Source organism: Phocoena sinus, chromosome 19 (assembly GCF_008692025.1).
Source record: "Phocoena sinus isolate mPhoSin1 chromosome 19, mPhoSin1.pri, whole genome shotgun sequence".
Taxonomy (NCBI): Eukaryota; Metazoa; Chordata; class Mammalia; order Artiodactyla; family Phocoenidae; genus Phocoena; species Phocoena sinus.
The window spans coordinates 14664196-14689183 of record NC_045781.1 but is presented as its reverse complement, the minus strand read 5'-3'; the positions used below and the strand labels follow the sequence as shown (position 1 = coordinate 14689183).

Below are 24988 nucleotides of genomic sequence, written 5' to 3'. Positions count from 1 at the left end.
AAAAAAAAAAAAAAAACTGCATATAAACATATACTGTGAGACGCTAAATGCAAACAGACATTTCCTACATCTTAACAAATCAAAGTTGTATATATATACACACACATATACGTTTAAGAAAATAATGCTTTTTCTATAATTTCACATACACTATAAAAAGCTGAATATAAACATTTTCTCATCTTACTAAAGTAGAATAAACGTGTATGTATAGGAAAATATTTTTTTCCAGGACTCGGATATATAAAGTTGAATATAAACTTAAAACAGATAGGCACAGAATTTCTTAGTTCACACCCGTCCGGGCACAGGGCAGTTCTGAATTGTTTCATCATCTCAATAATGTCAAAGACACAAGTTATTCCTGTGCCAATCTCAGTTTCTCGCCTCCCCTGGTTGTAAAATGGCCATAATTCCAGGTATCACACAGACACAGAGACATGCATCCTGTTTATAGGAAGACCATTTCCTCCTATTTTGTTAGTAAACAATATTTAACTGAAGCTCACCTGCAGACTTTTTGCTTAGATCTTCTATGGCCGGGACTGTTACACACATGCCCAGCAGCAAAGCAATTAGAGGGCAAGCATCTGGCGTTTAGACTTAGGTGGGCAGCAGGCAATCCTGGCAAAGGGAGAATGGTTAATACCAATGGACAGGCAACCAACAGTGTCAGCCAAACAATATTGGCTTATTTCTCCATCGCCTTCATTTCTGTAGTTACATATCCTTTGTCACTTATGATGCTTGAGTTTTTTCTTTCTAGGGTGCAATCTTTTTCACTTCAAAAAGTTTAAGGTGTTTTCTTGGGCTTTGCACTTATTTTGTTAGAGCATCTCAACATACTACAGTTGGATGCTTATTCATTCACTCTCTCATTCCTCTGATCAACAGATGTTTACTGGGAACCTACCAGGAATAGGCAGTGCACTAAGTATAAGGAAGTGAGAATGAATCCTCGCTTTGAATTTTCCCTGTTTTCTACATATACTGAAAGAAGTTAAATTCCCTCAGTAAAGCTTCGGTTGCATCCTACAAATTTTAACATGAAGTTGTCTCTTTGTCATTCATTTGAATGACAATCTGCCTAGTGATAATTTGCCTTGATTTCCTTTTCTTTTTTTTTTTTTTTTTGATTTCCTTTTCTAATAAAAAAAATTTATTTATTTTTATTTTTGGCTGCGTTGGGTCTTTGTTGCTGTGTGCGGGCTAAGCGGTGAGTGGGGGCTACTCTTCGTTGCAGTGCCCGGGCTTCTCATTGGGTGGCTTCTCTTGTTGCAGAGCACGGGTTCTAGGCGCACTCGGGCTCAGTAGTTGTGGCTCGCGGGCTCTAGAGCGCAGGCTCAGTAGTTGTGGCTTAGTTGCTCAGTGGTTTGTGGGATCTTCCCAGAGCAGGGCACGAACCCGTGTCCCCTGCATTGGCAGACGGATTCTTAACCACTGAGCCATGAGGGAAGCCCTGCCTTGATTTCCTTTTTAATGTAAAAAATTATTTATACAAGTATCTTAAATTTCCTCGTGGAGAAATGGATTTTGGCTGAGGCCTTATTTTCTAATTCACTAAGAGAGAGGCCAGAGATCATGGCATATGTCTCTTGTTTTTTGGAAGGTCTTAAAAAAAATTATCTAAGTCTTCCCTCTGACCTCACAGCACCCCACTTTTATTCTACTGGGGTTCTTTACATTATGAACCCCCTAATGGGGAAAAGGGCAACCTATGAAAAGCTTCAGTTTTAAAGTTTTTCTCCAGAAGGAAATATCTAACATTCCATGAAGAAAGATGATCTAAGATCTTCATATAGTCACTGCACACATAAGGCCTTCCTCTCATATGATCTCTAATACACAATTAGGAAAACAAAATTAAGAATAAAGCCCCTCTAGGGCTTCCCTGGTGGCGCAGTGGTTGAGAGTCCGCCTGCCGATGCAGGGGACACGGGTTTGTGCCCTGGTCCAGGAAGATCCCACATGCCGTGGAGCGGCTACACCCGTGAGCCATGGCCGCTGAGCCTGTGCGTCCGGAGCCTGTTGCTCCACAACGGGAGAGGCCACAACAGTGAGAGGCCCGCATACCACAAAAAAAAAAAAAAGAATAAAGCCCCTCTTATTTAACACACTTTCAATATGAACCAGACACTATTCTAAGGGATACAATGTACAAAATGCTACTAAGAAATGTGGTTCTAATATTACTAATTCATAAATGAGAGAATTTGGTTAAGTCATTAGCCCTATAAGAAATGAGTAATAATGGTGAAGCCAAGTAAACACTAAATATTGGTTAAATCCTTTCCCACTCTGATTCAGTTCAGAGCTTGCAAACATTTAACAAGAGTTGAATGGAATGGAAGAATCTGCTGCATTTTTAACAATGTAGCCTTCCTCTAGTATGAATTATCAGATGAATAATTAGTTAGCTAAAGCAAATTGGTGCTCCATATAAATATTTATGACTTCTGATTTCCCATAAGGGCTAACTGACCCTTGATGTTGAGAAAAGTTAGAATGATTAATGTCTCTAACACTGCTTTCCTAATAAGCCTTTTCACTTTCTTTATATTCATGGAGTTTTTCACTTTTTCACCAATTGATTGATGTCTAATAAATTCTGAAACACAAATACACCCCTCTCAATTCATAACATTTATAAGGTTTTTTATCAGTAACAAATACCAAATTCTGGACTCCCTCACGTCCACAGTATGAACTCTGATATTAAGTTATTATCCTTAAATGCTTTCCCATATTCCTTACAATTACAGGGGGTTTTATGTTTTACTAGTATGAATTTCCAGGTGTCAATTAAATTCCAAGCTTCCCACATGTCTTCATTCACTCCTCTGTCCTGTATGAATTCTTTGATGTTGACTAAGGTGTGAGCCACGAATAAAGGCTTTCCCACATTCCTTACATTCATAGGGCTTCTCACCAGTATGAATCTTCTGGTGTCGACTAAGTTCTGAGCCACGACCAAAGGCCTTCCCACATTCCTTACACTCATAGGGTTTTTCACCACTATGACTCCTCTTGTGATGAGTAAGTTCTGACCTTCGAATAAAAGCCTTCCCACATTCCTTACATTTATGGGGTCTCTCACCAGTGTGAACTTTTTGATGTCGGATAAGTTCTGTGCTACAAGTAAAGGCCATTTCACATTCCCGACATTTATAAGGTTTCTCACCCGTGTGAGCTCTCTGATGTCTGGTAAGTTCTGAGCCACGACGAAAAGACTTCCCACATTGCTTACATTTATATGGTTTCTCACCAGTATGAACACTCTGATGTCGGACAAGATGTGAATCAGAGATAAAAGCTTTCCCACATTCCTTACATTTATGAGGTTTCTCACCTGTATGAATTCTTTGATGTAGATTCAGTTGTGAGGCACAACTATAGACCTTCCCACATTCCTTACATTCATAGCGTCTTTCACCAGTATGAATTATCTGATGAAGACTAAGTTGTGTGTCATAACGAAAAGCTTTCCCACATTCCTTACACTTATAGGGTTTCTCACCAGTATGGATTCTCTGATGTCGAATAAGGTGTGAGGGACGGGTAAAGGCTTTCCCACACTCCTTACATTCATAGTATTTCTCATCAGTATGAATTCTCTGATGTAAATTAAGTTGTGAGGTAGATGGAAATGGCTTTCCACACTCTGTACACTTATAGGGTTTCTCATCTATATGAATCCTTTGATGTTTACTAAGTTGCGAGTTAGAATGAAAGGCTTTCCCACATTCCTTACATTTATGAGGTTTCTCGGCAGTATTAACACTCTGAGATTTAGTAATCTGAGCGTCACGAATAAAGGCACATTTCTTATTTTCATCACTTTTTTTGCTTTCATGAATTCTCTGATGCTTAATGAAGTCTGACCTACTATTAAAGGCTTTCCCACATTCTCCACATTTAGAGTCTTTTTCCTTATTATGACTTCTTTCATGTTGACTATGGTGTGATTGGTACCTGAAAGTCTTACATTCCTTGGATTCACAGGATTTTGCTCCAGTATGAGTTGTCTGAGGTGTTCTACGATCTGTGCGCTGAATGGAAGTGGATCTTTCTTCAGAGGTTATTGTGGCTTGTCTGAAATGTCCTTCCTGTAGCCTCTCCAAGTGGCATCTGATTTCTCTGTTACTTCTGACCCTAGTGTACTCAAGGGTAGAGTTTGTAAGTCTTTTTGTTATCTCTGGTTGCAATGATTGAACTTCATAACTGTCCTCCTTTAGCATCTTGGTTTCTCTTCTAGACTCCCAATCTGTAAGACAACAAAGAAAATAGTGGGTATTTTCATGTTGCAGGAGAAAGGAAAGTTCTAAGGTAGAAATGACAAACTAAAAATAGTGAATAATGTAAACTCTTAACACTGCATTGCAACTTGAAAAAAGGGTTGGGGGGAATAAGAACAGAGAAAATGAGGGGAGCTTGTGAAGGAGGTGATTCTTTGCCTCTGTTAAGAATCAGAATCAACTGGGGAACTGTTAAAAATATAATGTCCAGGACCCAACCAACTAAATGAGAATCTAAAGGAGTAGGACATTATCTAACAGCAAATCCTCTCATCTCTAGCCTCAAATATATCCAGGTTTTGACTACTTCTACTAGTATCTCTAGTGGCGATCACGTTGTCCAAAGCCAGCCCTCATCAAGATTAACAAAACAATATCCTGGAGTATCTCCCTACTTCCTCCTTATATTCCACACCCAACACAGTGGCTGTACTGTTCTTCTTAAAATAAGCTAGATCACGTCATTCTTCTGCTCAAAATTCTCCACTGTATTTCCCTCTCATGCAGAGTAAAAGTCAAAATCCTCCTGTGATCTACAGGGCCTCTGAACTTGTCCTGCACTACCTCATTCTAACCACACTGGCTATCTCCTCCCCTCAGCTGACTCTGTTCCAGCTCCCTGACCAACTGGATGTTCAAACTTGCCAAGCACACCTCTCCTTCAGAATCTCTGCCTGCAAATATCTTCCCTTAGATATCAATATGGCTCATTCAATTACTTCATTCTGACCTCTATGCAAACGCCGACTTAAGAGACCACTATTTTTTTTTTTTTTTGGCCATGCCCCATGGCATCTCAGTTCCCCAACCAGGGATTGAACCCGGGCCATGGCAATGAAAGCACCGAGTCCTAACCACTGGGCCACCTGGGGATTCCCCAAGAGACCACACTTTACAAAACAGGATGCTCATCCCTCTACTTACTGCATTTTTCTGCAGTACACATGCCATTTAATCTATTTCTCCAACATTATTATGAAAACTTTCAAACATAAAGAAGAATGAAAAGAATCAGACAGGGAACCCCCATATTCCCACTAGCTGGATTCTACAATAAACATTTGGCTCTACTTGCGTTTTCACACATCTATCTGCCCCTCCATCCATCAATCCATCTTGCAGACATTAGTATACTTCACCTCTAAATTCAACAGATTATATTTTAACTTGTTTATTTCTGTATTGTCTGCTCACCCTTCACTGTACCTATATAGAGTAAATACTCAATGACTGGTGAATGAACGGCCATTTGTATTTTTTTTTTTTTAATCTCCCTCACTGATTGAGGCAACTCAAAGTGTGGCACTCAATGTTTAAATACAGTGCCTTTCCCACTGCACTTCAAAAAAAATACAAAATTCCCTACCAGACCTGCAAAATTCTAGAGTATCTGGTCCCTGCTTCCCTATTCACCTTCATTTTGAGGTGCTCTCACCTTGACTCACCATGAGCTCACTATACTGGCATCCATTTGACTCCCATATCATGCCAATTACTTTCTCATCTTAGACCCTTTCAGGAAATGTTTCATCTTCCATGAATGTTTTGTGTTCCAGGATCTCTCCATGGCCAGTTTCTCTCATTCTAAATATCTTAATTTTCTGTCATGTATCCTGTTCTTTGCCCTCGATCTTTTTCTCAGTTCTGGAATTACATATTTGTTCATCAGTTTATCTACTGGTATAATTTCTCCCTAAGTGGCCTAGAACTGACATAATACTTATTGTATGCTCCATGATATAACCAACCCCAGCATACAGTTCAATTAATGTTAAATAAACTAATCAGTAGATTAAGCGTATTCAAATGGAAATAAAGAGAAATAAGCTAAAGATAATGAGATTAGGAGAGTGACTTGAGATTCACCTATCACTCCATGCTTCTAATTATTTAACAGGTGATAGAGGTGTCCTCCCTGCCTCTGATTCCTGCGCAGCTTCAAAATGCTCTCCCTACATCACTTCTGATGCATATGGCAGTTAACACAGAAGCAAGCTTGTGCCATTAGAGCAAATCTGTTCATGTGCCTACACCAGTGTCCTAGAATATTGACAGTTTTACACAACAATAAAAATCTATGTAATCCTACTCAATAACAGCCTAATCAAAAAATAGGCAGAAGACCTAAATAGATCATACAGATGGCCAACAAGTACATGAAAAGATGTTCAACACTGTTAATTATTAGAGAAATGCAAATCAAAACTACAATGAGGTACCACCCCATCCTGGTCAGAATGGCCATCATCAAAAAGACCATCATCTCCTGGGCATATATCTGGAGAAAACAATACTTTGAAAAGATACATGCACCCTAATGTTCACTGCAGCACTATTTACAATAGCCAAGACATGGAAGCAACCTAAATGTCCATTGACAGAAGAATGGGTAAAGAAGATGTGGTACATATACAATGGACTACTACTCAGCCATAAAAAAAGAATGAAATAATGTCCATCCATGTTGTTGTAGCAACATGGATGGGCCTAGACATTATCATACTCAATGAAGTAAGTCAGAAAGAGAAAGACATGTATCATATGTATCACTTATATGTGGAATCTAAAATATGACACAAATGAACTTATATATGAAAAAGACTCACAGACATAGAGAACAGACTTGTGGCTGCCAAAGTGGGGGGGTGTGGGGAGGGATGGATTGGGAGTTTGGGATTAGCAGATGCAAACTTATACAGAGAATGGATAAACAACAAGGTCCTATTGTACAGCACAGGGAACTATATTCAATATCCTGTGATAAACCATAATGGAAAGAATATGAAAAAGAATATGTATATATATGTATAACTGAATCACTTTGCTGTACAGTAGAAATTAACACAACATTGTAAATCAACTATACTTCAATTAAAAAAGTGAGCTTCAATAACTACTATTATCAGACAAAACAGACTTTAAGACAAAAATTATAACTAGAGACAAAGGAAATTCTATAATTGACCATTTTACAATGACAATTTTATAATTTTATAATTACTATATAATGATAAGAAGGTCAATCCATCAGGAAATTATGTAACAGTTATAAGTATATATGCACCTAATAATAGAGCCCGAAAATACATGGAAGCAAAAACCTACAGAATTAAAGGGAAAAAGTGGCAATTCAACAAATTGAAGACTTTAATGCTCTATTTTCAATAATAGATAGGTCGACTTGCCAGATCAACAAGGAAACAGGAAACAACATACTCTTAAAAAACCAATGAAACAAGAAATTACAAAAGAAATTAGAAAATACTTTCCAGTATGAATGAAATGAAAACTCAACATACCAAAACTCATGGGATATGGTTAAAACAGGTCTTAAAGGGAAATGTACAGCTTAAATTGCCTATATTAAAACCACAAAAGAGCTCAAATCCATAATCTAACCTATACACCTACGGAACTAGAAAAAGAAGACCAAACTAAACCCAAAGATACCTGAAGGAAGAAAATAAAGAGAGAAGATAAATAAAATGAAAAAAAATAGAGAAAATCAACATAACTATAAGTTGGTTCTTTGAAAACAACAAACTGACAAACTTCAGCTAGAATGACCAAGGAAAAAAGAAGATTCATAATAATACCAGGAATGAAGGTGGGGATATTACTACCAACATTACAGAAATTAAAAGAATTTCTAGGGAATACTATGAACAACTATATGCAACAAATTAGATCACTTAGATGAAATGGACAAATTCCTAGAAAGACAACTACCAAAACTAACTCAAGAGGAAAGAGAACATGTGAATAGGCCTACAAAGAGATTGAACAGTAATTTAAAAATCTTCCCAGCCCGTGTGCCTAGAGCCCATGCTCCGCAACGGGAGAGGCCACCGCAGGGAGAAGCCAGCACACCCCAGAGAGGGGTGGCCCCTGCTGGCCACAACTAGAGGGGGCCTGTGCACAGCAACGAAGACCCAACACAGCCAAAAAAATTAAAAAAAAAATAATAATAATAAAAAACCTTCCCACAAAGAAAAACCCAGGACCAGATGGCTTCACTGCTGAATTCTACTAAACACTTAAAGAAAACTTAATACAAATCATTCACAAACACTTCAAATACAAATTCCTCACAAACACTTCAAAAAAACAGAAGAGGAGGGAATACCTTCCAATGAATTCTCAGGCCACTACTACCCTGATATCAAAACCAGAAAAAGGCATCACAAGAAAACTATAGATCAATATCCCTTACTTAATATAGACACAAAAATCCTCAACAAATAAAACCAAACTAAATCCATCAACAAATAGAAAGGTAATACATCATGACCAAGTGTGATTTACCTGGGCAATGCAAAGTTGGTTTAATACCCAAAAATGTATCAATGCAATATACCATATTAATAGAACAAAGGATACAGCCCACATATCTCAATATATGTAGAAAAAGCAGTTAACAAAAGTATTCTAAAACCCTTTCATGATAAACACATTTAACAAACTAGGAAAAGTGAAGCATTATTCATAGTAGCCTAAAAGTGGAAAACCATCCAAATGTCCATCATTTGATGAATGGATAAACAAAATGTGCTATAGTCACAACACGGAATACTATTTGGCAATATAAAGAAATGAAGTAGTAGTATATGCTACAGCATGTATGAACCTTGAAAACAAATATTCTGCTAATTGTAAGAAGCCAGTCACAAAGACTATGTACTGTGCGATTTCATTAATATGAAATGTCTAGAACGGCCAGCTCTATAGCAGAAAGCAGATTAGTCGTTGCGTAGGGCTGGGTGTGGGGAGTGACTACTAATGGGTATGGGATTTCATTTTGGGGTAAAGGAAAATGTTTTAAAATTAGATTGTTGTCATGGTTGCAAAACTCTGAATATACTAAAAGCCACTGAACTGTATCTTTAAATGAATGAATTTTATGATATGCCAATTATATCTCAACAGAGCTATTTTTAAGTCAGGACAAAACTGGACCCAAAGCGCAGGGTAAACTGTTGTCTCGTGGGAAAGAGGAAGGCACTTCCTTCTTGAAATCAGAAGGAATAAGAGCAAGGGTAGCATGAAAGTGGTAAGTGGAATGAAAATTTGGGGGCTCATGCTGAAACATCCTTACTTCTCCAGATCTCAGGCTTTTCAGGGAGCTTACTACCAACATCTCATAAGTGCTGCCTGCCTTCTCACAGGCCAGGTGGGTGACCACCTGCCATGGCCTTTCCCATATGAGTAACCATTACTCACCTGGGCACCATTCTTTTGTCTCCTTGCTGTTAACCATCCAAGGTTCCTTCCCCTGCTCCAATAAGGAGATCACATCTGGCTTAGAATCAGAAAATCCTGTTCAAGAAAGAAAAAAAGGACCAAGTTATGTTGTGAGTGTCTCAGAATTAAAATCAGTCCATGATTGTCAGGAAAGAGGAGTAAGTAAATTAAGGGTCAGAGGAAAGGATGAAGAAGATAAAGTCTGATGGAGCAGCCAATTTCTAACTTCACAGGCACAAAATGGTTCTTTGGTAAGCAAGAATCATTAATTCAGTCAAGCACTTGGGAGGCACTCACAAGAAATTTATAACAATAAACATAAAAATTCCAGAAGGCCAATTCCAAATTCTGGAGGGCAGGTAAACTTACCCAGTGAGATCAGGGTATTATAATTCTCCAACATCACATCTCGGTACAAATCTTTTTGAGCAGAGTGCAAGCACTCCCACTCCTTTTGAGTGAAGTAAATGGCCACATCTTTGAACTTCAAGTCCTGAAACCACAGATAAAAATACACAGAAATTAACGTGCAAAATCTTTACAATAAAATAAAAGAAATTTTGAAAAAGCAATTCAATAGGGGAACACTGTTGGGAAAACAGGATGTGCTGGACCTTTCAACATGAGTAAGTCAACAGCTCAATATCAAAAACAAACAACCCAATCCAAAAATGGACAGAAGACCTAAATAGACATTTCTCCAAAGAAGACATACAGCTGGCCAAAAGGTACATGAAAAGATGCTCAACATTGCTAATTATTAGAAAAATGCAAATCAAAACTACAATGAGGGATCACCTCACACCGGTCACAATGGCCATCATCAAAAAGTCTACAAAGAGGGCTTCCCTGGTAGAGCAGTGGTTGAGAGTCCGCCTGCCGATGCAGGGGACACAGGTTCGTGGCCCGGTCCGGGAAGATCCCACATGCCGTGGAGCGGCTAGGCCCGTGAGCCATGGCCGCTGAGCCTGCATGTCCGGAGCCTGTGTTCCGCAATGGGAGAGGCCACAACAGTGAGAGGCCCGCATACAGGAAAAAAAAAAAGTCTACAAAGAATAAATGCTGGATAGGGTGTGGAGAAAAGGGAACCCTCCTACACTGTTGGTGGGAATGTAAATTGATACAGCCACTATGGAAAACAGCATGGAGTTTCCTTTAAAAACTAAAAACAGAGCTACCATATGATCCTCCAAGCCCCTCCTGGGCATATATCCAGAGACAACCATAATTCGAAAAGATACATAAACCCCAGTGTTCACTGCAGCACTACTGACAATAACCAAGACATGGAAGCAACCTAAATGTCCATCTACAGATAAATGGATAAAAATGATGTGGTACATTTATACAATGGAATATTACTCAGCCATAAAAAAGGAATGAAATAATGCCATTTGTAGCAACATGGATGGACCTAGAGATTATCATACTAAGTGAAGTAAGCCAGACAGAGAAAGACAAATATCATATGATACTGCTTATATGTGGAATCTAAAAAAAAAAGGATACAGGCTTCCCTGGTGGCACAGTGGTTAAGAATCCACCTGCCAATGCAGGGGACATGGGTTCGAACCCCGGGCTGGGAAGATCCCACATGCCGTGGAGCAACTAAGCCTGTGCACTACAACTACTGAGCCTGCACTCTAGAGCCTGTGAGCCACAACTACTGAGCCCACATACTGCAACTACTGAAGCCTGCACGCCTAGAACCCATGCTCTGCAACAAGAGAAGCCACCACAATGAGAAGCCCGCGCACTGCAACAGAGTAGCCCCCGCTCGCCGCAAGTAGAAAAAGCCCACACGCAGCAAGAAAGACCCAACACAGCCAAAAATAAAATAAATAAATTTATAAAAATAAATAGATTTTTAAAAAGATACAAATGAACTTATATACAAAACAGAAATAGACCCAGAAATATAGAATACAAACTTATGGTTACCAAAGGGGAAATGTGGGTGGGGGAGAGATAAATTAGGAGTTTGGGATTAACATATATACACTACGCTTTATAAAATAGATAATAAGTACCTACTGTATAGAACAGAAAACTACATTCAATATTTTATAATAACCTATAAGGGAAAAGAATCTGAAAAAAATATATGTATAACTGAATCACTTTGCTGTACACCTGAAACTAACACAACATTGTATCAATAAACTGATTATACTTCTATTAGGGAAAAAAAAAAGAAAGAAAACATGGATAGGTCAGTGTGGAAACAAGGATGATCACAGCACACGTTCTTGGTGCACACATCATTCTTTTTTTTTTTAATTGAAATACAGTTGATGTACATATTATATGTTTCACGTATATAACAGTGATTCACAATTTTTAAAAGTTATATTCCATTTATAGTTATTATAAAATATTAGTTACATTCCTTGTGTTGTACAAATCATTCTTAAACATGCTTGCTACTACAGATATAACCTCTCGGCATTATCCTCTTCCATTGTTTATTCCCAGGCCTGGGTGGATAGAGTTCAGATAATTGGTGTCTTCCAATTAAATGAAGCTGTACGTACATGTACATAGCACATGCTATGTTCAGCACATAACACTGTGACCATCTCCTTCCATTCTCTCATTTTAAAAATCTGTTTAGAAGTCTGAAGAATTCAGGAATTCCCTGGCGGTCCAGTGGTTAGGACTCAGCGCTCTCACTGCCAAGGGCCTGGGTTCAATCTCTAATAGGGGAACTAAGATCCCACAAGCCACGCAAACAGCAAAAAAAAAAAAAAAGTCTGAAGAATTCACAGATATCTTTAAAAATCTCTCTCTCTGAACATAGGATTTGGATATAACTTATGTGATTTAATTTCTTAAAAACTCAGGCTCATATTCAATTCTAGCTGTTTTCCATGTCACTATATAGACATAATTTTCATTGGCTGTATGATGCCCCATCTTATGTATTCAATGTTCTTATTTTGCAGCACTAGCTTAAACAAGTTCTCTTGCGGTTACAAGAGTCGTTACTTCTCAATAATTTATGCATCTGGTTAAACTGTTCCTGTTACAATAAGTTGTCCCTAACTATACTCTCCTTGGTCCAGAACTACCAGGACTGATGAAGTAAGATCCAGACTCACAATGATGTGACCCAAGATGAGTATACACCACACAAGTTCAAAATGGACCCACGGACTCCTTGGAATATCACAAAACTTCATATACTGAATCTATCATATTCCCAGTCAAAAAAAATCTCAAAGATAAAGACACGGGCAAATACTGAGAATGCAACAAATCAGTGTCAATTACCTTCTTGTTTACCTGGAAAACCCAACTTTGCAACATGGAATCTCACTTAATGACTCACCTCCACTTCATCAAAGCACAGCTCGAACAAGGGAGGTACAAAATTTTCAGCAAGGGTTGATTTTCCCATTCCATCAGTACTCCTGGTGGAAGGATAAGCACTTATCAAATGCTAAGGGGTTTTCTGAATAAATAGCTAAACATTTTTTGGAGAACAGAGAGACACTTATGGGACAGCAGCCTTTGGTAGCATCACTCATTGGAATAGGAAGAAGTGGGGAACAAGTCCCTTGGAAAGGCTCAGGGAGGCAGGCAGTTTCAGGAAAAAGAAATCCACTGTTGAAATCTTCCAGAATAAAAAATGCTTTCAATGAAGGAGAGAAGAAACATCAGTTCATATAAACAATGGCTTTTAGGGTTGCAAAACCAGATCATTTATATCCTGGGCTCATCTAAGAGAAAAGCAAGCTTAAAAAGGCAAAGAAGAAGAAGCTAGAGCAGCCCTGAATCACCAGACTGACCTCAGAGTTCCCAAAGGACTGAAAATGAATTTTCCTCTCTCCTCCTCTATTCCTATGTTCCTGCTTTTGGTAACCCAGTGCGTACACACACACGCACAGAGTCTCTTTCTCTTTCTTGACTTGAAGGAGAAAAACAAACCTTTGCTTTCCCTGAATCCCTGGGAATCCAACTGTCCATAATGTATTGGCTCTGCACTGCAAAGACCTGGGACCTCTAGGACCAGGCCCTCAGAGTAAGGAAAAAGTAGAAGCAGCACTCCCATTCTCAGGGGCTACAAGGAAAACTGCCTGACTTGAACTCTGGCTGCTGGTGGAAGGAAAATATTCTCCCCTGAGGAACTGTAACCACAAATTAGCCCTCACACAGGTCTCAGCTCACATTCCTATTACTAAAGTGAATCTAAAAACCCTACCATCTATGAATCTACTTTAATGTGGTTCTGGTTTGGCGGTGCTCCTGGAAGAAGCAAGCCCAGATGTGTCCTAGAGGAACAACCTTCATCCAGACCTCAAGAATCCATGGGTAGAATTCCAAGGAAAATGACCAAAGAGTCAAAAATAATAAAACAACACAACACTGTGAATGAACTAAATGCCACTGAACTGTACACTTTAAAATGATTAATTGTATGTAATGTGAATTTCACCTAAATAAAAAGAAACATGCAAAGAGGCATAATTCCATGATCCAAGAGGCAGGAAAATCAACTGTTTCAACTTTCATTATATTTGAAATTTTCCATAATAAAATGTTGGACGGAAATATCACACCTGCAAAAATTTACATATTATGCAGATAACGCAGGTATATGATTTTAAAAAGGGGGTAAGGTATTAAGAAACAAAACTCCACGAAAATAACAGGTAGATTTAAAAGAAAAAAATTTAAAACTTCTAGAATAAAAAACACAATGCCTAAAATTAAATCATACAATGGCTGGAATAAATATCTCTGAAGAGAAAAATTACTGGGCTGAAATATTTAAAAAGAAATTATGCAGAATGCTATCAAAGACAATGGGGGAAAGTATAAGAGGTTAAGAAGATAAAGTAAGAAGGTTTAACAGATATCTAACTAGAGTTCTAGAAGAAAAAAGGAGAAAGGACTGAAAAAGGTAGTAATTGAAGACATAATGGCTAAGAAATTTTCACAACTGGCAAAAGAAAGCATTATTCAGAAGCCAAGAGTCTCAAACAATAAATAAAAAGAAATCCAGGCAATTATATCAAAACTGCAGAGCATTAAAAACAGACTATGTTAAAAGTAATTTGATATTAAAGACAGATTGTCTACAAAAGAATAACAGTCTGATTGACAGATGTCTACTCAACAGCAACAATGTAAATCAGAGATGACAGAATAAAAATTCTCTCTCACAAGGGAGGACAAATAAAAAGATTTTCAAAAAGCCAAAAGAACAGAAATTCATTAATGTATGTACTTCCAACTAAAGGAAAGTGTTCCCAGATAGAGGGTTTGAGATGTAAGAATGGTGAATGGTGCCGTTCTTTAAAATGGCAAAAACGTGGATAAACTAAGCTAACATTCAATATACAAAATAATAAAAATGTCTTATGGACTAAAAAAAAAACAATGAAAGAAAAATACCTGACTACAATATAAGTTGCTTGATCAGCTGAAATATCTAGTTCCTTATACTATTCAGCAAGAGCATAAAGATGTTCTTTAGTTTCAGACACTGGTAAGAAAAGTATGTTAAAATGTCTAAGGTAACCAATAAATAAACAAACATAGTTTATAACTTTCAAACTCACAGAAGGGAAAAGGGAACGAGATAATAAAATACAGAAAGAGTAGAATAAAAAACTAAGTCAACAAAGATACTTTCAATTATGTCAGTAATTACAACCACTGTATAGACTAAATGCTCTCATTAAAAGATACAGTTGGTCAAAAACCAAAGCCCAGTTATATGCTGTTTATAAGAGACACATCCAAAACATAAACATCCAGAAAGACTGGAAGTAAAAGGCTAGTAGATAACGTGTACACACCTAACAAATAATAAATATATATAGTACATACACACAAAACAAAAAGGAACAGAATTATGACAGATAAACCCTCATCATTATGGGAGATTTAACATACCTCTCAAAATAACTGATAACACAGATAAAAAGTCAGTAAAAATAGAGAACATTTAAATAATAAAACTAGTGAGCTTGATTTATTGGCCACATACAGAAAAATGCACCCAACTCAAATAATAATCATCTCAATCATATCTGGAAGATTCAGAAAAACTGACCACACTGGACTTTAAGACAAGATAGAAACATTTTTCATGAATACATACTAATAAAAAGACGCACCTTAATAGGATTGCCTATGGGGGTGGTGGTGGGAAATGGAATGGAAGAGAAATAAATAATCAGAACAAGTGAACAACCTTGCCCAGACCAATAACAATGTGCCGTGAAGTGAAGATTATGATTAACACTGCACTCAAATCCTCCCCCCATCCTACCAAGGGAAAAAGAAAAAAGAAGAGAAGGGAACACTATGACATATTTTATGAGGCTAGACCAGAAGTCAGCAAACTTTTTCTATAAATGGACAGAAAGTAAATATTTTATGTTTAAATTTTTACTTATTCATTTATTTTTGCTGCATTGGGTCTTTGTTGCTGCGCGCAGGCTTCTCATTGTGGTGGCTTCTCTTGTTGCGGAGCACGGGCTCTAGGCGTGCGGGCTTCAGTAGTTGTGGCTCGCGGGCTCTAGAGCACAGGATTGTGGTGCGCAGGCTTAGTTGCTCCGCAGCATGTGGGATCCTCCCGGACCAGGGCTCAAACCCATGTCCCCTGCATTGGCAGGCAGATTCTTAACCAGTGTGCCACCAGGGAAGCCCAAGTAAATATTTTAAAGTCTGTGGGTCATTACTGTCTCTTGTAACTACTCTACTCTCACAGGGGCATGGAAGTAGCCGTAGACATTACATGAATGAATGAGTGCGGCTATGTTCCAATAAAGCCTTATTTATGGACACTGAAATCTAAATTATACCATTTTCATATGTCATAAAATATTATTCTTCCTTTAATTTTTTTTCTAACCATTTAAAAATGTAGAAAACATTCTTGGCTTACAGGCCAGGGCCACAGTTTGCTGACTCTTGGACTAGAGTAACCTTGACAACATAACTTGCATAAAGATTTTATGAAAAATGGAAATTATAGGCCAAGCTTACACATGCTACAGATGTAAAATTTCTTTTTTTTTTTTTTTTTCTGTGGTACGCGGGCCTCTCACTGTTGCGGCCTCTCCCGTTGTGGAGCACAGGCTCTGGACGCACAGGCTCAGCGGCCATGGCTCACGGGCACAGCCGCTCTGCGGCATGTGGGATCGTCCTGGACCGGGGCACGAACCTGTGTCCCCTGCATCGGCAGGCAGACTCTCAACCACTGCACCACCAGGGAAGCCCAGATGTAAAAATTCTAAATAAATTATTAGCAAACTGAATTCAGCGATATGAAAAAGAATCATAATACATCATGGCCAAGTTAGGTTTCTCCTGGTATAACATAGTATAAATGATTTTAGAAATCAATTAAAGTTACTAAGCACGTTAGCAAATTAAAAGAGAAGATACATAAGATCACCTCAAGAGATGTAGAAAGGTGTTTCAAAGAATTCAATATTCATTCGTGATTAAAAATTCAGAGCAAATTAGGAATAAAAAGTAATGTCTCTAACCTGATAAAGGACATCTTGAAAAAACCCAAAAATCCAAGAGAAAGCATCATAAATAGAAGTGAAACATCAAAGGAATCCTCTCTAAAACTGGGACTAAGAAAATGTGCCCACATTCTCACCAGTCAATACTGTCCTGGGAGATGGAGCCAGTGTGATAAGACAAGAATTAGCACCAAATAAAGACTGAAAAAAGGAAAACATCAATATTTACAGATAACACAATTATTTACACACAAAAAGTGTCCTTATTCATCAATGATATGATTATCTAGGTTAGATGACCCCAAATCCAAAAGAACCTACAAGATATTACAATAAATGAGAGTTCAGCAAGTTGGATGGATATAAAATCATTATCTAAAAATCAATTTCATGTCTGTATACAAGAAACAATGAGAAAATTAGTCTAAAAATTAATGCCATTCACAAAAAACACAAAATATTAAAATACCTAGGAATAAAATTAACAAAAGATGTGTAAGACTCCAATTAAAAAACTTTATTGGAAACCATTACACAAGACTGAAATCAGCAGAGTTATACCACATAGAGAGGAAAACTCAATACTGTAAAAATGTCAACATTCCACAAAACGATCAAAGATTCAATGTTGTACGAATTGATATCCCAACTGGATCTCTACGTAACTTGATCAGCCAACTCGAAAATTTATATGGAGAATCCAAAGGCCAGAAACAGCTAAGTCACTCTTCGAGGACAAGACTATGATGGTAGAGGAACATGACTTACCAAATATCAAATATTATTACCAAGCTGTCTTAATTAAGACAATGTGGTTTTGATGGAGGGATAGACAAATAGGCCAGCTGGGAAAAACAAACAGACCAGTGGATTAGAAAGGACAGAATAGACCAAAGCACATATGTTGAGATATATATATATATGAACTTAATTTATGACAGAGTTGCCACTGAAGTACAGAGAGGAAAGGATGATTGTGGAGTAAGAAATTTGGCCTCCAAAGAGAGATTCTTGCCTTTGTCTAGCTAATAGGACAACCTCTAAACACTTGGAATTCTCCAAGTGACAGGAGTGTCTTTATTATTTATGGTGGGCCCCCAAGACCACATATGTTAGTTTATGCTAACGAAACAATGCAGGGTAGGGGCTGGCCATGCCAGAAAGACCAACCATGTAATCAGAACCTTGGGGCTTTGGGTTATGTGATAGCAGCTTGACTTCCAAGCAAGTAGGGAAGGGAGATGCTGGAGATTACATTTGACCACGTGAAAATGATTCAATCTTGCCTATGCAATGAAGCCTCAATAAAAACTCTAGGCACTGAGCTCAGGTGAGCTTCCCTGCATGTTGTCACATGTCAATATTGGGAAAGTAAACTTCAAGTTTGGAACCCTCCCAGATTCTATCCTACGCATCTTTTCCCTTGGCTAATTTTGTTGCTGTTGTTGTTCTATCTGTCCAGTAAGACTGCAAGTTTTTTTTTAATCGAAGTATAGTTGATGTACAATATTATATGTTACAGGTGTACAATATAGTGATCCCTTGGCTAATTTTAATGTATCCCTTCCCTGTAATAAATGTGACCATGAATTAATAGCTTTCAGTGAGTTCTGTGGGTCTTTCTAATAAACTGTTGAACCTGAGGGTGGTTGTGAGAATTTCTAAATTTATAGCCAGCTGGTCTCAAGTGAGGGTGGCCCTGGGGCCTTCAAACTTGCAGCTGGTGTCTGAAGTGAGAGCAAGCAGTCTTACAGGGTTTATTCCCTTAGGCTGTGCAGTTTGCCTATACCTTTGCAATGGCCTTTTCCATAAATGATGCTGGGATGTTAGTTATCCAAATGGAAGAAGTAAAATTGGACCCTTGCCATACACCATGGTAAAAATCAACCCCAAGTGAATTAAAAGCTTAAACACAAAAGGCAAAACAAAACCATTTATAGAAAACATTATGGGAAAATATCTTTACTCTTAGGAGAAAAGAGATTTCTTAAACAAGACATACATAAATTAGTAAAGGAAAACAGTGTTAAATTTGATGGCATTAAAATTGAGAATTTCTACTATCTAAAGGTTAGAAGACAAAAAATGAGAGAAAGCATGTACAGCACATATGACTGACAATCCACAATATTTAAGGAATGCTTACAAAGTATTAAATGGAACAAAAAACTGGAAATATAAAACTCAATAGAAAAATTAGAAAATGAGATGAAATGGTACTTCAGAGAAGAGAACGCATGAGAGGGGGCTCAACCTCATTTAAAACCAAGATACGCACATTTAAATTCAGAATAACATAGCAATTCACGCCTACCCAATGGGTAAAAATTGAAGTCTGACAGTGCCAAGTATTTGGTGAGGATATGAAGTAACACGATTTATTACTGGGTATAAACACTAGAACAACTGGGCAATGTCTAGTGAGATTAAAGATGCACATACCCTATGACCCAACAATTCCACTTCCAGTTATATAACTAGAGAAATTCTTGTGCATGATACCAAGAGACAAATTCAAGGATGTTCACAGGAATAATGACTGAAATATGAAAGAAAAAAATATATATTTATACAGTGGATGGCTATACAGTAGGATAAATTCACAATGTGAATGAACCTCATGAATATACGTTGAGAGACAAGTAATGAAGTTGCAGAAGATTCCAAACAGTTTGATTTTATTTATATCAAATTTTAAAATGACAATAAACACATATGATTAAAACTGTAAAGAAAAGCAAGGGAAAGAGAAACATAAAATTCAGAATAAGAGTTACCTCTGAAGGGCAGAAAAGGGAACTGGATTGGGACGATTCACAGTTCACGTGGGGTTTTTAACAATGCTTAATGCTTTACTTCTTAAATATGGGTGTTCACTCATTCACCACACCATAAACATTTTTTACTATTCAATATTTAACAAAAGCAGTTTTTAAACAAAGAGTTACAATACAGTGTGATAAGAACAGATGCAACACAGGGGAATGCAGTCACTCAGAGGCAGCAAGCATAATCAGGTAAGTGAAGTAGGCTTCACAGAACCCTGAGAAAGTGGTGGTGAGGGATAAGCGCCCCCCTTGTTCTTCTTGTGCCATGGAGGCCAGAGATAGCACTGGGCATTCTGACAAAGGCTAAAGTCAAGTCAGAGAGGGAGCAGAGCAATGAGACTGAAAACAAGTATCAGCTCACGAGACCTTTAGAGGTTCTCACAGGTCAGATTTTTTTTTTTTTTTTTTGCCGTGCCACGTGGCTTGCGGGATCTTAGTTCCCCGAGCAGGGATTGAACCCGCGCCCTGGGCAGTGAAAGTGTGGAGTCCTAACCACTGGACCACCAGGGAATTCCCTCACAGGTCAGGGATTTTAAGCAGGATACGTGAGCTCCGATTACAAGTAGAAGAAACTTCCTATGGGAAACGAGGTACAGTGACTTACTTAGGTTGAGGGGTATGTGGAGAATTTCCTGTAACATGTAGAAGATTAACTGGGGCCCTGAAAAGGAACAGAACTCCAGCAAACAAAAACAGACCAAGCAGCATTCCAAGCAGAGTGAACGTGGTAAGTTGGAGGTAGAGAGGGAGACTAATTGAATCCTGTGTGTCTGAGGAGCAGACAGTTCACTGGGGTAACTGGTGAGGGATTCTGGGCAAGGAGTAGATAGAAGTGATGCTGAAGAAGTCCAAAGGGATCAGAACAGAAAGGTCTTGGGTGACGGTCACCTCTGCCAGGACTCAACATACCATCCTTACTCACCACTTTACTCCAATACTAGGATTGGTGCTCTAGTAAATATAGAATGTGCTTTTTAGTAAATAAACAATGAATGTGAAAGAGCTAGAGCTTTATCCTGAAAGTAGCAGGGATTCACTGAATAAAGGAAGTGACATAACTGGACTATTTTCTTTTGGAGGAATAACCTAGAGCCAGGGAGTACGATTAAATCAACGTATCACCCACTTCCACAAAAGTCTCATCTGGCACACAGACAGTGGAGTGAGGTCACAGGGCATGAGACCAAAAAGGAGCAGGAAAGGGACAGATGCAAAGGGATCTGTCGCCGCACTGAATGTTGGGGAGATCAGGAAGTAGGAGCTGGGGACCTCCCTGTTGCTGGTGTAAGTGCACATTCAGGTAAATTTCCATTACCAGCATATTCCCCAAACCCTGTAGACTACATTATACAGAAGAAGTTATGAGGAAGCCATGGTCTGAGAGCTAATAAATGGTGGATATTGGGTAAGACTCTACGCTTTTATGCAGTGCAGAGCCTCTTATTAATACAGTGAAAGGACAATGATCACTCTGAGGAAAGGAGGAAACAGAGGGAGAAATGGACAGTCGAAGGTTGAAGGGCAAAGGGGAGCTAGACTTTCTTCCTCACCCAAATATGCTGAGAATTGATGGGGAGAATGTGGTCCTCTTCTGAGAATTTTAGGAAGGGTTTGGCCAGAATGGAAATTGGAAGACAAACTCAATAAGTTCTCACAGGATTCAGAAAAGTCAAAGAGAAAGGAAGAAACAGATTCATCCAGAAAAGAAAGAATATTTCTTTAGTCTTTAGGGTGAAAAGAATCCTTGAAAAGCAAGTGGACAGAATTAATAAAGGAAGACCTACACTCAGACACATCCAGGAAAAAAAACTCCAAATCTCACATACTACAAATACCATGCCATTCTTTAAAATCAACTAGGAATTTTACAGCCAACATTCTCTAGTTATATCTCAAACCAGATACCTTAAGGATTAAATTGTTTAGACAAAAGTACTTTAGAAAAATGAGTGACTTTCTATTTTTGTAGAGAAGACCTTCTGGCATGACATAAAGAGAACATTTTTTGAAAACTCTGAATCTTAAAAACACACAAAAGATACATTAACCGTGAAAAAATATTTCTAAAACAACCTGTAAATGACAAAGAGAAAATATGCTTAACATATAAACTGACAAATGGGCAAAAGAAATCAGTAGGCAATTTAGAAATCCCAACTGTACCATTTATTAACTGTAATTTTGGACCAAGTGACTTAACAAAATCTATTTTCTCATTTGTCAACTTAGAATAATAATATATTTCATAAAATCTGAGATGCCACCATTACTTTATATACCACGAAAGAAAAAAAATGCAATCAATGAAACTATAACTTAAAGGGAATTGAAAAACCCATCCTGATTTCAGAGAAGTTAAAATGTGGGGGAAAAATGCATCACTGAATTAATGAAAAACAGTCATAACTGATTCATTGGGTTGTTATGTGGATTCAACAAGATAACACATATCAAGAACTTCAAACTACAAGTGGCTCAAAGTAAACACCCAATAAGTTAGTTGCTTCTATTAGTAATATGATCCCATTCTGTAAACAAAATTACATACCCACACATACGTGCAGACAAAATAATTTAAAAACATTAATAGTGATTAACCTCTAGGTGGTGGGACCATGGGCCATAAACTTTAATAACTTACTCAAATTTTGAAATTTTTGCAAAAATCCTATATAACTTTAATCGTTAGAAAGAGAGCAATTAGGTTATTTCTATTTGGAGGGGGGGATATCTAAATCTGAAGGGGGCAGGCAGGCATTCCAGGCTGTTAGAAATCTGGAAGAAAATAGGCTACTGCATGTGACTCCGGAGGGGACAACAAAGAAATTAGTGAGACTTAACTAAACTTATTCTGTTCTTCAACTTCCCTGCCAAATCACGGAGGCACATCCTGTCAAGACTGTTATAGCACTGAACAAAATCCAGGGAAATGGAAAATCCAGATCAGATAAGACAATGTATGCAAGGCAGACAGCCCAGGTTTAGGTTCCTGGCTAGTTTAGGAGGAAACCATCTCTTCCCCTTTCTCCAAATCACTACTGTAAATCTCTTGGCTAGAATCCTGAAATAGGATAGTGTCCTGAAAACAGAGAAGCCCTTTCCAGAAGAAAATTGCAAATACAACTTACCTCCGCCATGACTTTTGATGCCCAGCAGCTCTTTTCTCCTCCTCTTCTGGATTCTTAGAGAAGGAAAAAGGTAGAAAATGGTTAAGAAACTAAGAGACATCAGTTCCTTCCTGGAGCCCAGAGGAGGCCAAGTCAGAACAAATCCCTACCCCACCCCAGGCACTGAGAGGGAGCCCAAAACCAAAGAAGCCTGCAACCCCACCACCCTCTCTCATCTTCAAAAAGAAGAGCAGGCGACCTTAGGGGCCCAGATGGGAGTCTTGGGAAAGACTCCCAGACTGTGGCCTCTTTCCTCCATAAGAACCTGACTTTGGGTATTTTCAGACTCCAGTATCTTACACTGAGCCCAGATCTGTGGCTCCAAGAAACATCCTAATTGGATTCACCTGTTAAAGAATCCCACATTCCTGTCCTTTAGGCTGGGGGCACCTGCCTGGGCCTTGGTGGCTACACGGTGAAAGAACAGAGAAGTGGAAGTAGAAGGGCGTCCCAGCCCAAAGCTCTAGAAACCCCCCGACACCACCATAAACAGCCCCAGAAGCGCCATTCACTGCGCTGGAGAGCGAGCGGCTGCAGCTGTGCCAGTTCTTGGGCTGGAGAGTGCAATGGGAGCGCAGTCCCGGCCGAGGTAGACGCCCGGAACACACCCACCCGCGCAACCCACTCAGCGCCCACCAAAAATGTACAAAGAAGGCGCCATTCCCAGCTCCAAAGGGCAGAGTCTGCGACGTGGCCACATTGGGCGCGCGCACACCGAGCCACAGGGAGTCCAGCTTTGATAGAGTACCCACCACAGCACCGCGAGGCACTGCTTGCCGAGCACCGGACGTCTGGCGCACAAATCAACACCCAGGAGTATCTCACGCACTTTCCCCAGGCAGGAGGCCACACAGCTACGGCACCCCTAACCTCCAGACATCCCCAGCCCGCCCCGCGCCAGCCTTAAGCCACACCCTCCCGTGATGGCGCGCGGCCCATACCTCCCACCCCCGAGTGTGGACAAGCGGCCTGGAGAGCACCACCCTCCCCGTCGTCCTTTATTTTCCAAGCGCGTGCACGCATCTTGGACATGCCCGACATCCACCCATATTTAAAACTCCCGAAGGACCCCAGCCCTGCCCCGAGCCTCCTCACCGTCCACTTCTCCGGGGTCCTCTCACTCCAGTCTGATTGAATCCGCCCCAAACCAGTGATTGAGGCAACCTGGAATGCCCCGATCCTTTGCGTCCGAACTCCCGGCAACTCACACCGGCCAGCGAACTTCGGCCGGAATCCGCATACACCGCGGAGCCCTCGGGGAAATGTAGTCCAGAGAGGGAAAAAATCCAAATAGAGCCTGAACCGGCACAACAGTCTTCTCCGCCCCAAGTCGCGTCGTGTTCCAAGCTTCAATGAAGCCCAGTCCTGACCGCCCAGCCGCACGCGGACATCCTCCAAGAACCTGGGCGAACTCACAGGTCGAGGTAGCAATAGGTGGCTGCGGAGGGGTAAGAAAGGGTTGTGGCCCGTGGAGGCTTCTGGGAAATGTAGCCCACAGGCGGGGAAAGGGGGTGCTCAAGTTTCCGCTGAGAATTCATTCTCAGGTCCCGGGCGCCGCCGGGAAGTGCAGTCCTCACTGTGGAACGCTGGAACGCTGCAGCCTGCAATCCTGGCTTTTCAGCACGATTTGGGCGGGGCCCCAGGGACGCCCGGTAGGGGCTGGGCCCACCCTGAAGGCGTCTGGGAAATGTAGTACCAGCCTAGCGTGTTGGGGACGTGGCGGGGAGAGTCTGAAGGGGAGCAGTAGACTTCAGGGTGGGGGAGTCTGAGAAGGGCCCGGGGAGGTTCAGGAAGGACAATCCTGAGTCCGGAATGGAATACCAATACTAAACTCTGTATACTATGTAATACTGTTTTCAAACATTTTATAAGTACATAAATATAGATTAAAAGACACAGGTAATAATATCGCTGGAAAGTCACACTAACATTTGTTAACAGTAGTTAATTTCTAGGATGTGTGAGTT

The 24988-nt window shown here is 39.5% G+C and overlaps 1 protein-coding gene across 5 annotated transcripts; it reads right to left on the bottom strand.

Annotated features, from left to right (window-relative positions):
• Nucleotides 1-1005: 1005 nt before the first annotated feature.
• On the bottom strand, nucleotides 1006-24645 carry LOC116744580 (zinc finger protein 568-like). 5 transcript variants are annotated; one of them, XR_004347094.1, is made up of 6 exons: nucleotides 24117-24645; nucleotides 22983-23035; nucleotides 9906-10029; nucleotides 9516-9611; nucleotides 1997-4264; nucleotides 1006-1413 (listed from the first exon to the last, which is right to left on the bottom strand). XR_004347094.1 is itself a non-coding variant. In XM_032614536.1 (6 exons), the coding sequence occupies exons 4-6, from the start codon at nucleotides 9937-9939 to the stop codon at nucleotides 2829-2831; spliced, it is 1566 nt and encodes a 521-aa protein (XP_032470427.1). In that variant the 5' UTR covers nucleotides 9940-10029; nucleotides 19469-19565; nucleotides 22983-23028; nucleotides 24117-24619; the 3' UTR covers nucleotides 1006-2828. The 5 variants fall into 5 exon arrangements, 4 of the variants coding, with proteins under 4 accessions (XP_032470427.1, XP_032470425.1, XP_032470426.1 ...); XM_032614536.1 differs by adding an exon at nucleotides 19469-19565 and having other exon boundaries at nucleotides 1006-4264; nucleotides 22983-23028; nucleotides 24117-24619; XM_032614534.1 differs by having other exon boundaries at nucleotides 1006-4264.
• Nucleotides 24646-24988: the final 343 nt, after the last annotated feature.

Coding starts and splice junctions, on each gene's coding strand:
- LOC116744580 (XM_032614533.1), bottom strand. Junction 9,612..9,905: donor TAATACCCTGATCTCACTGG/GTAAGTTTACCT, acceptor TTTCTTGAACAG/GATTTTCTGATTCTAAGCCA. Junction 4,265..9,515: donor GACAAAAGAATGGTGCCCAG/GTGAGTAATGGT, acceptor GTTGTCTTACAG/ATTGGGAGTCTAGAAGAGAA.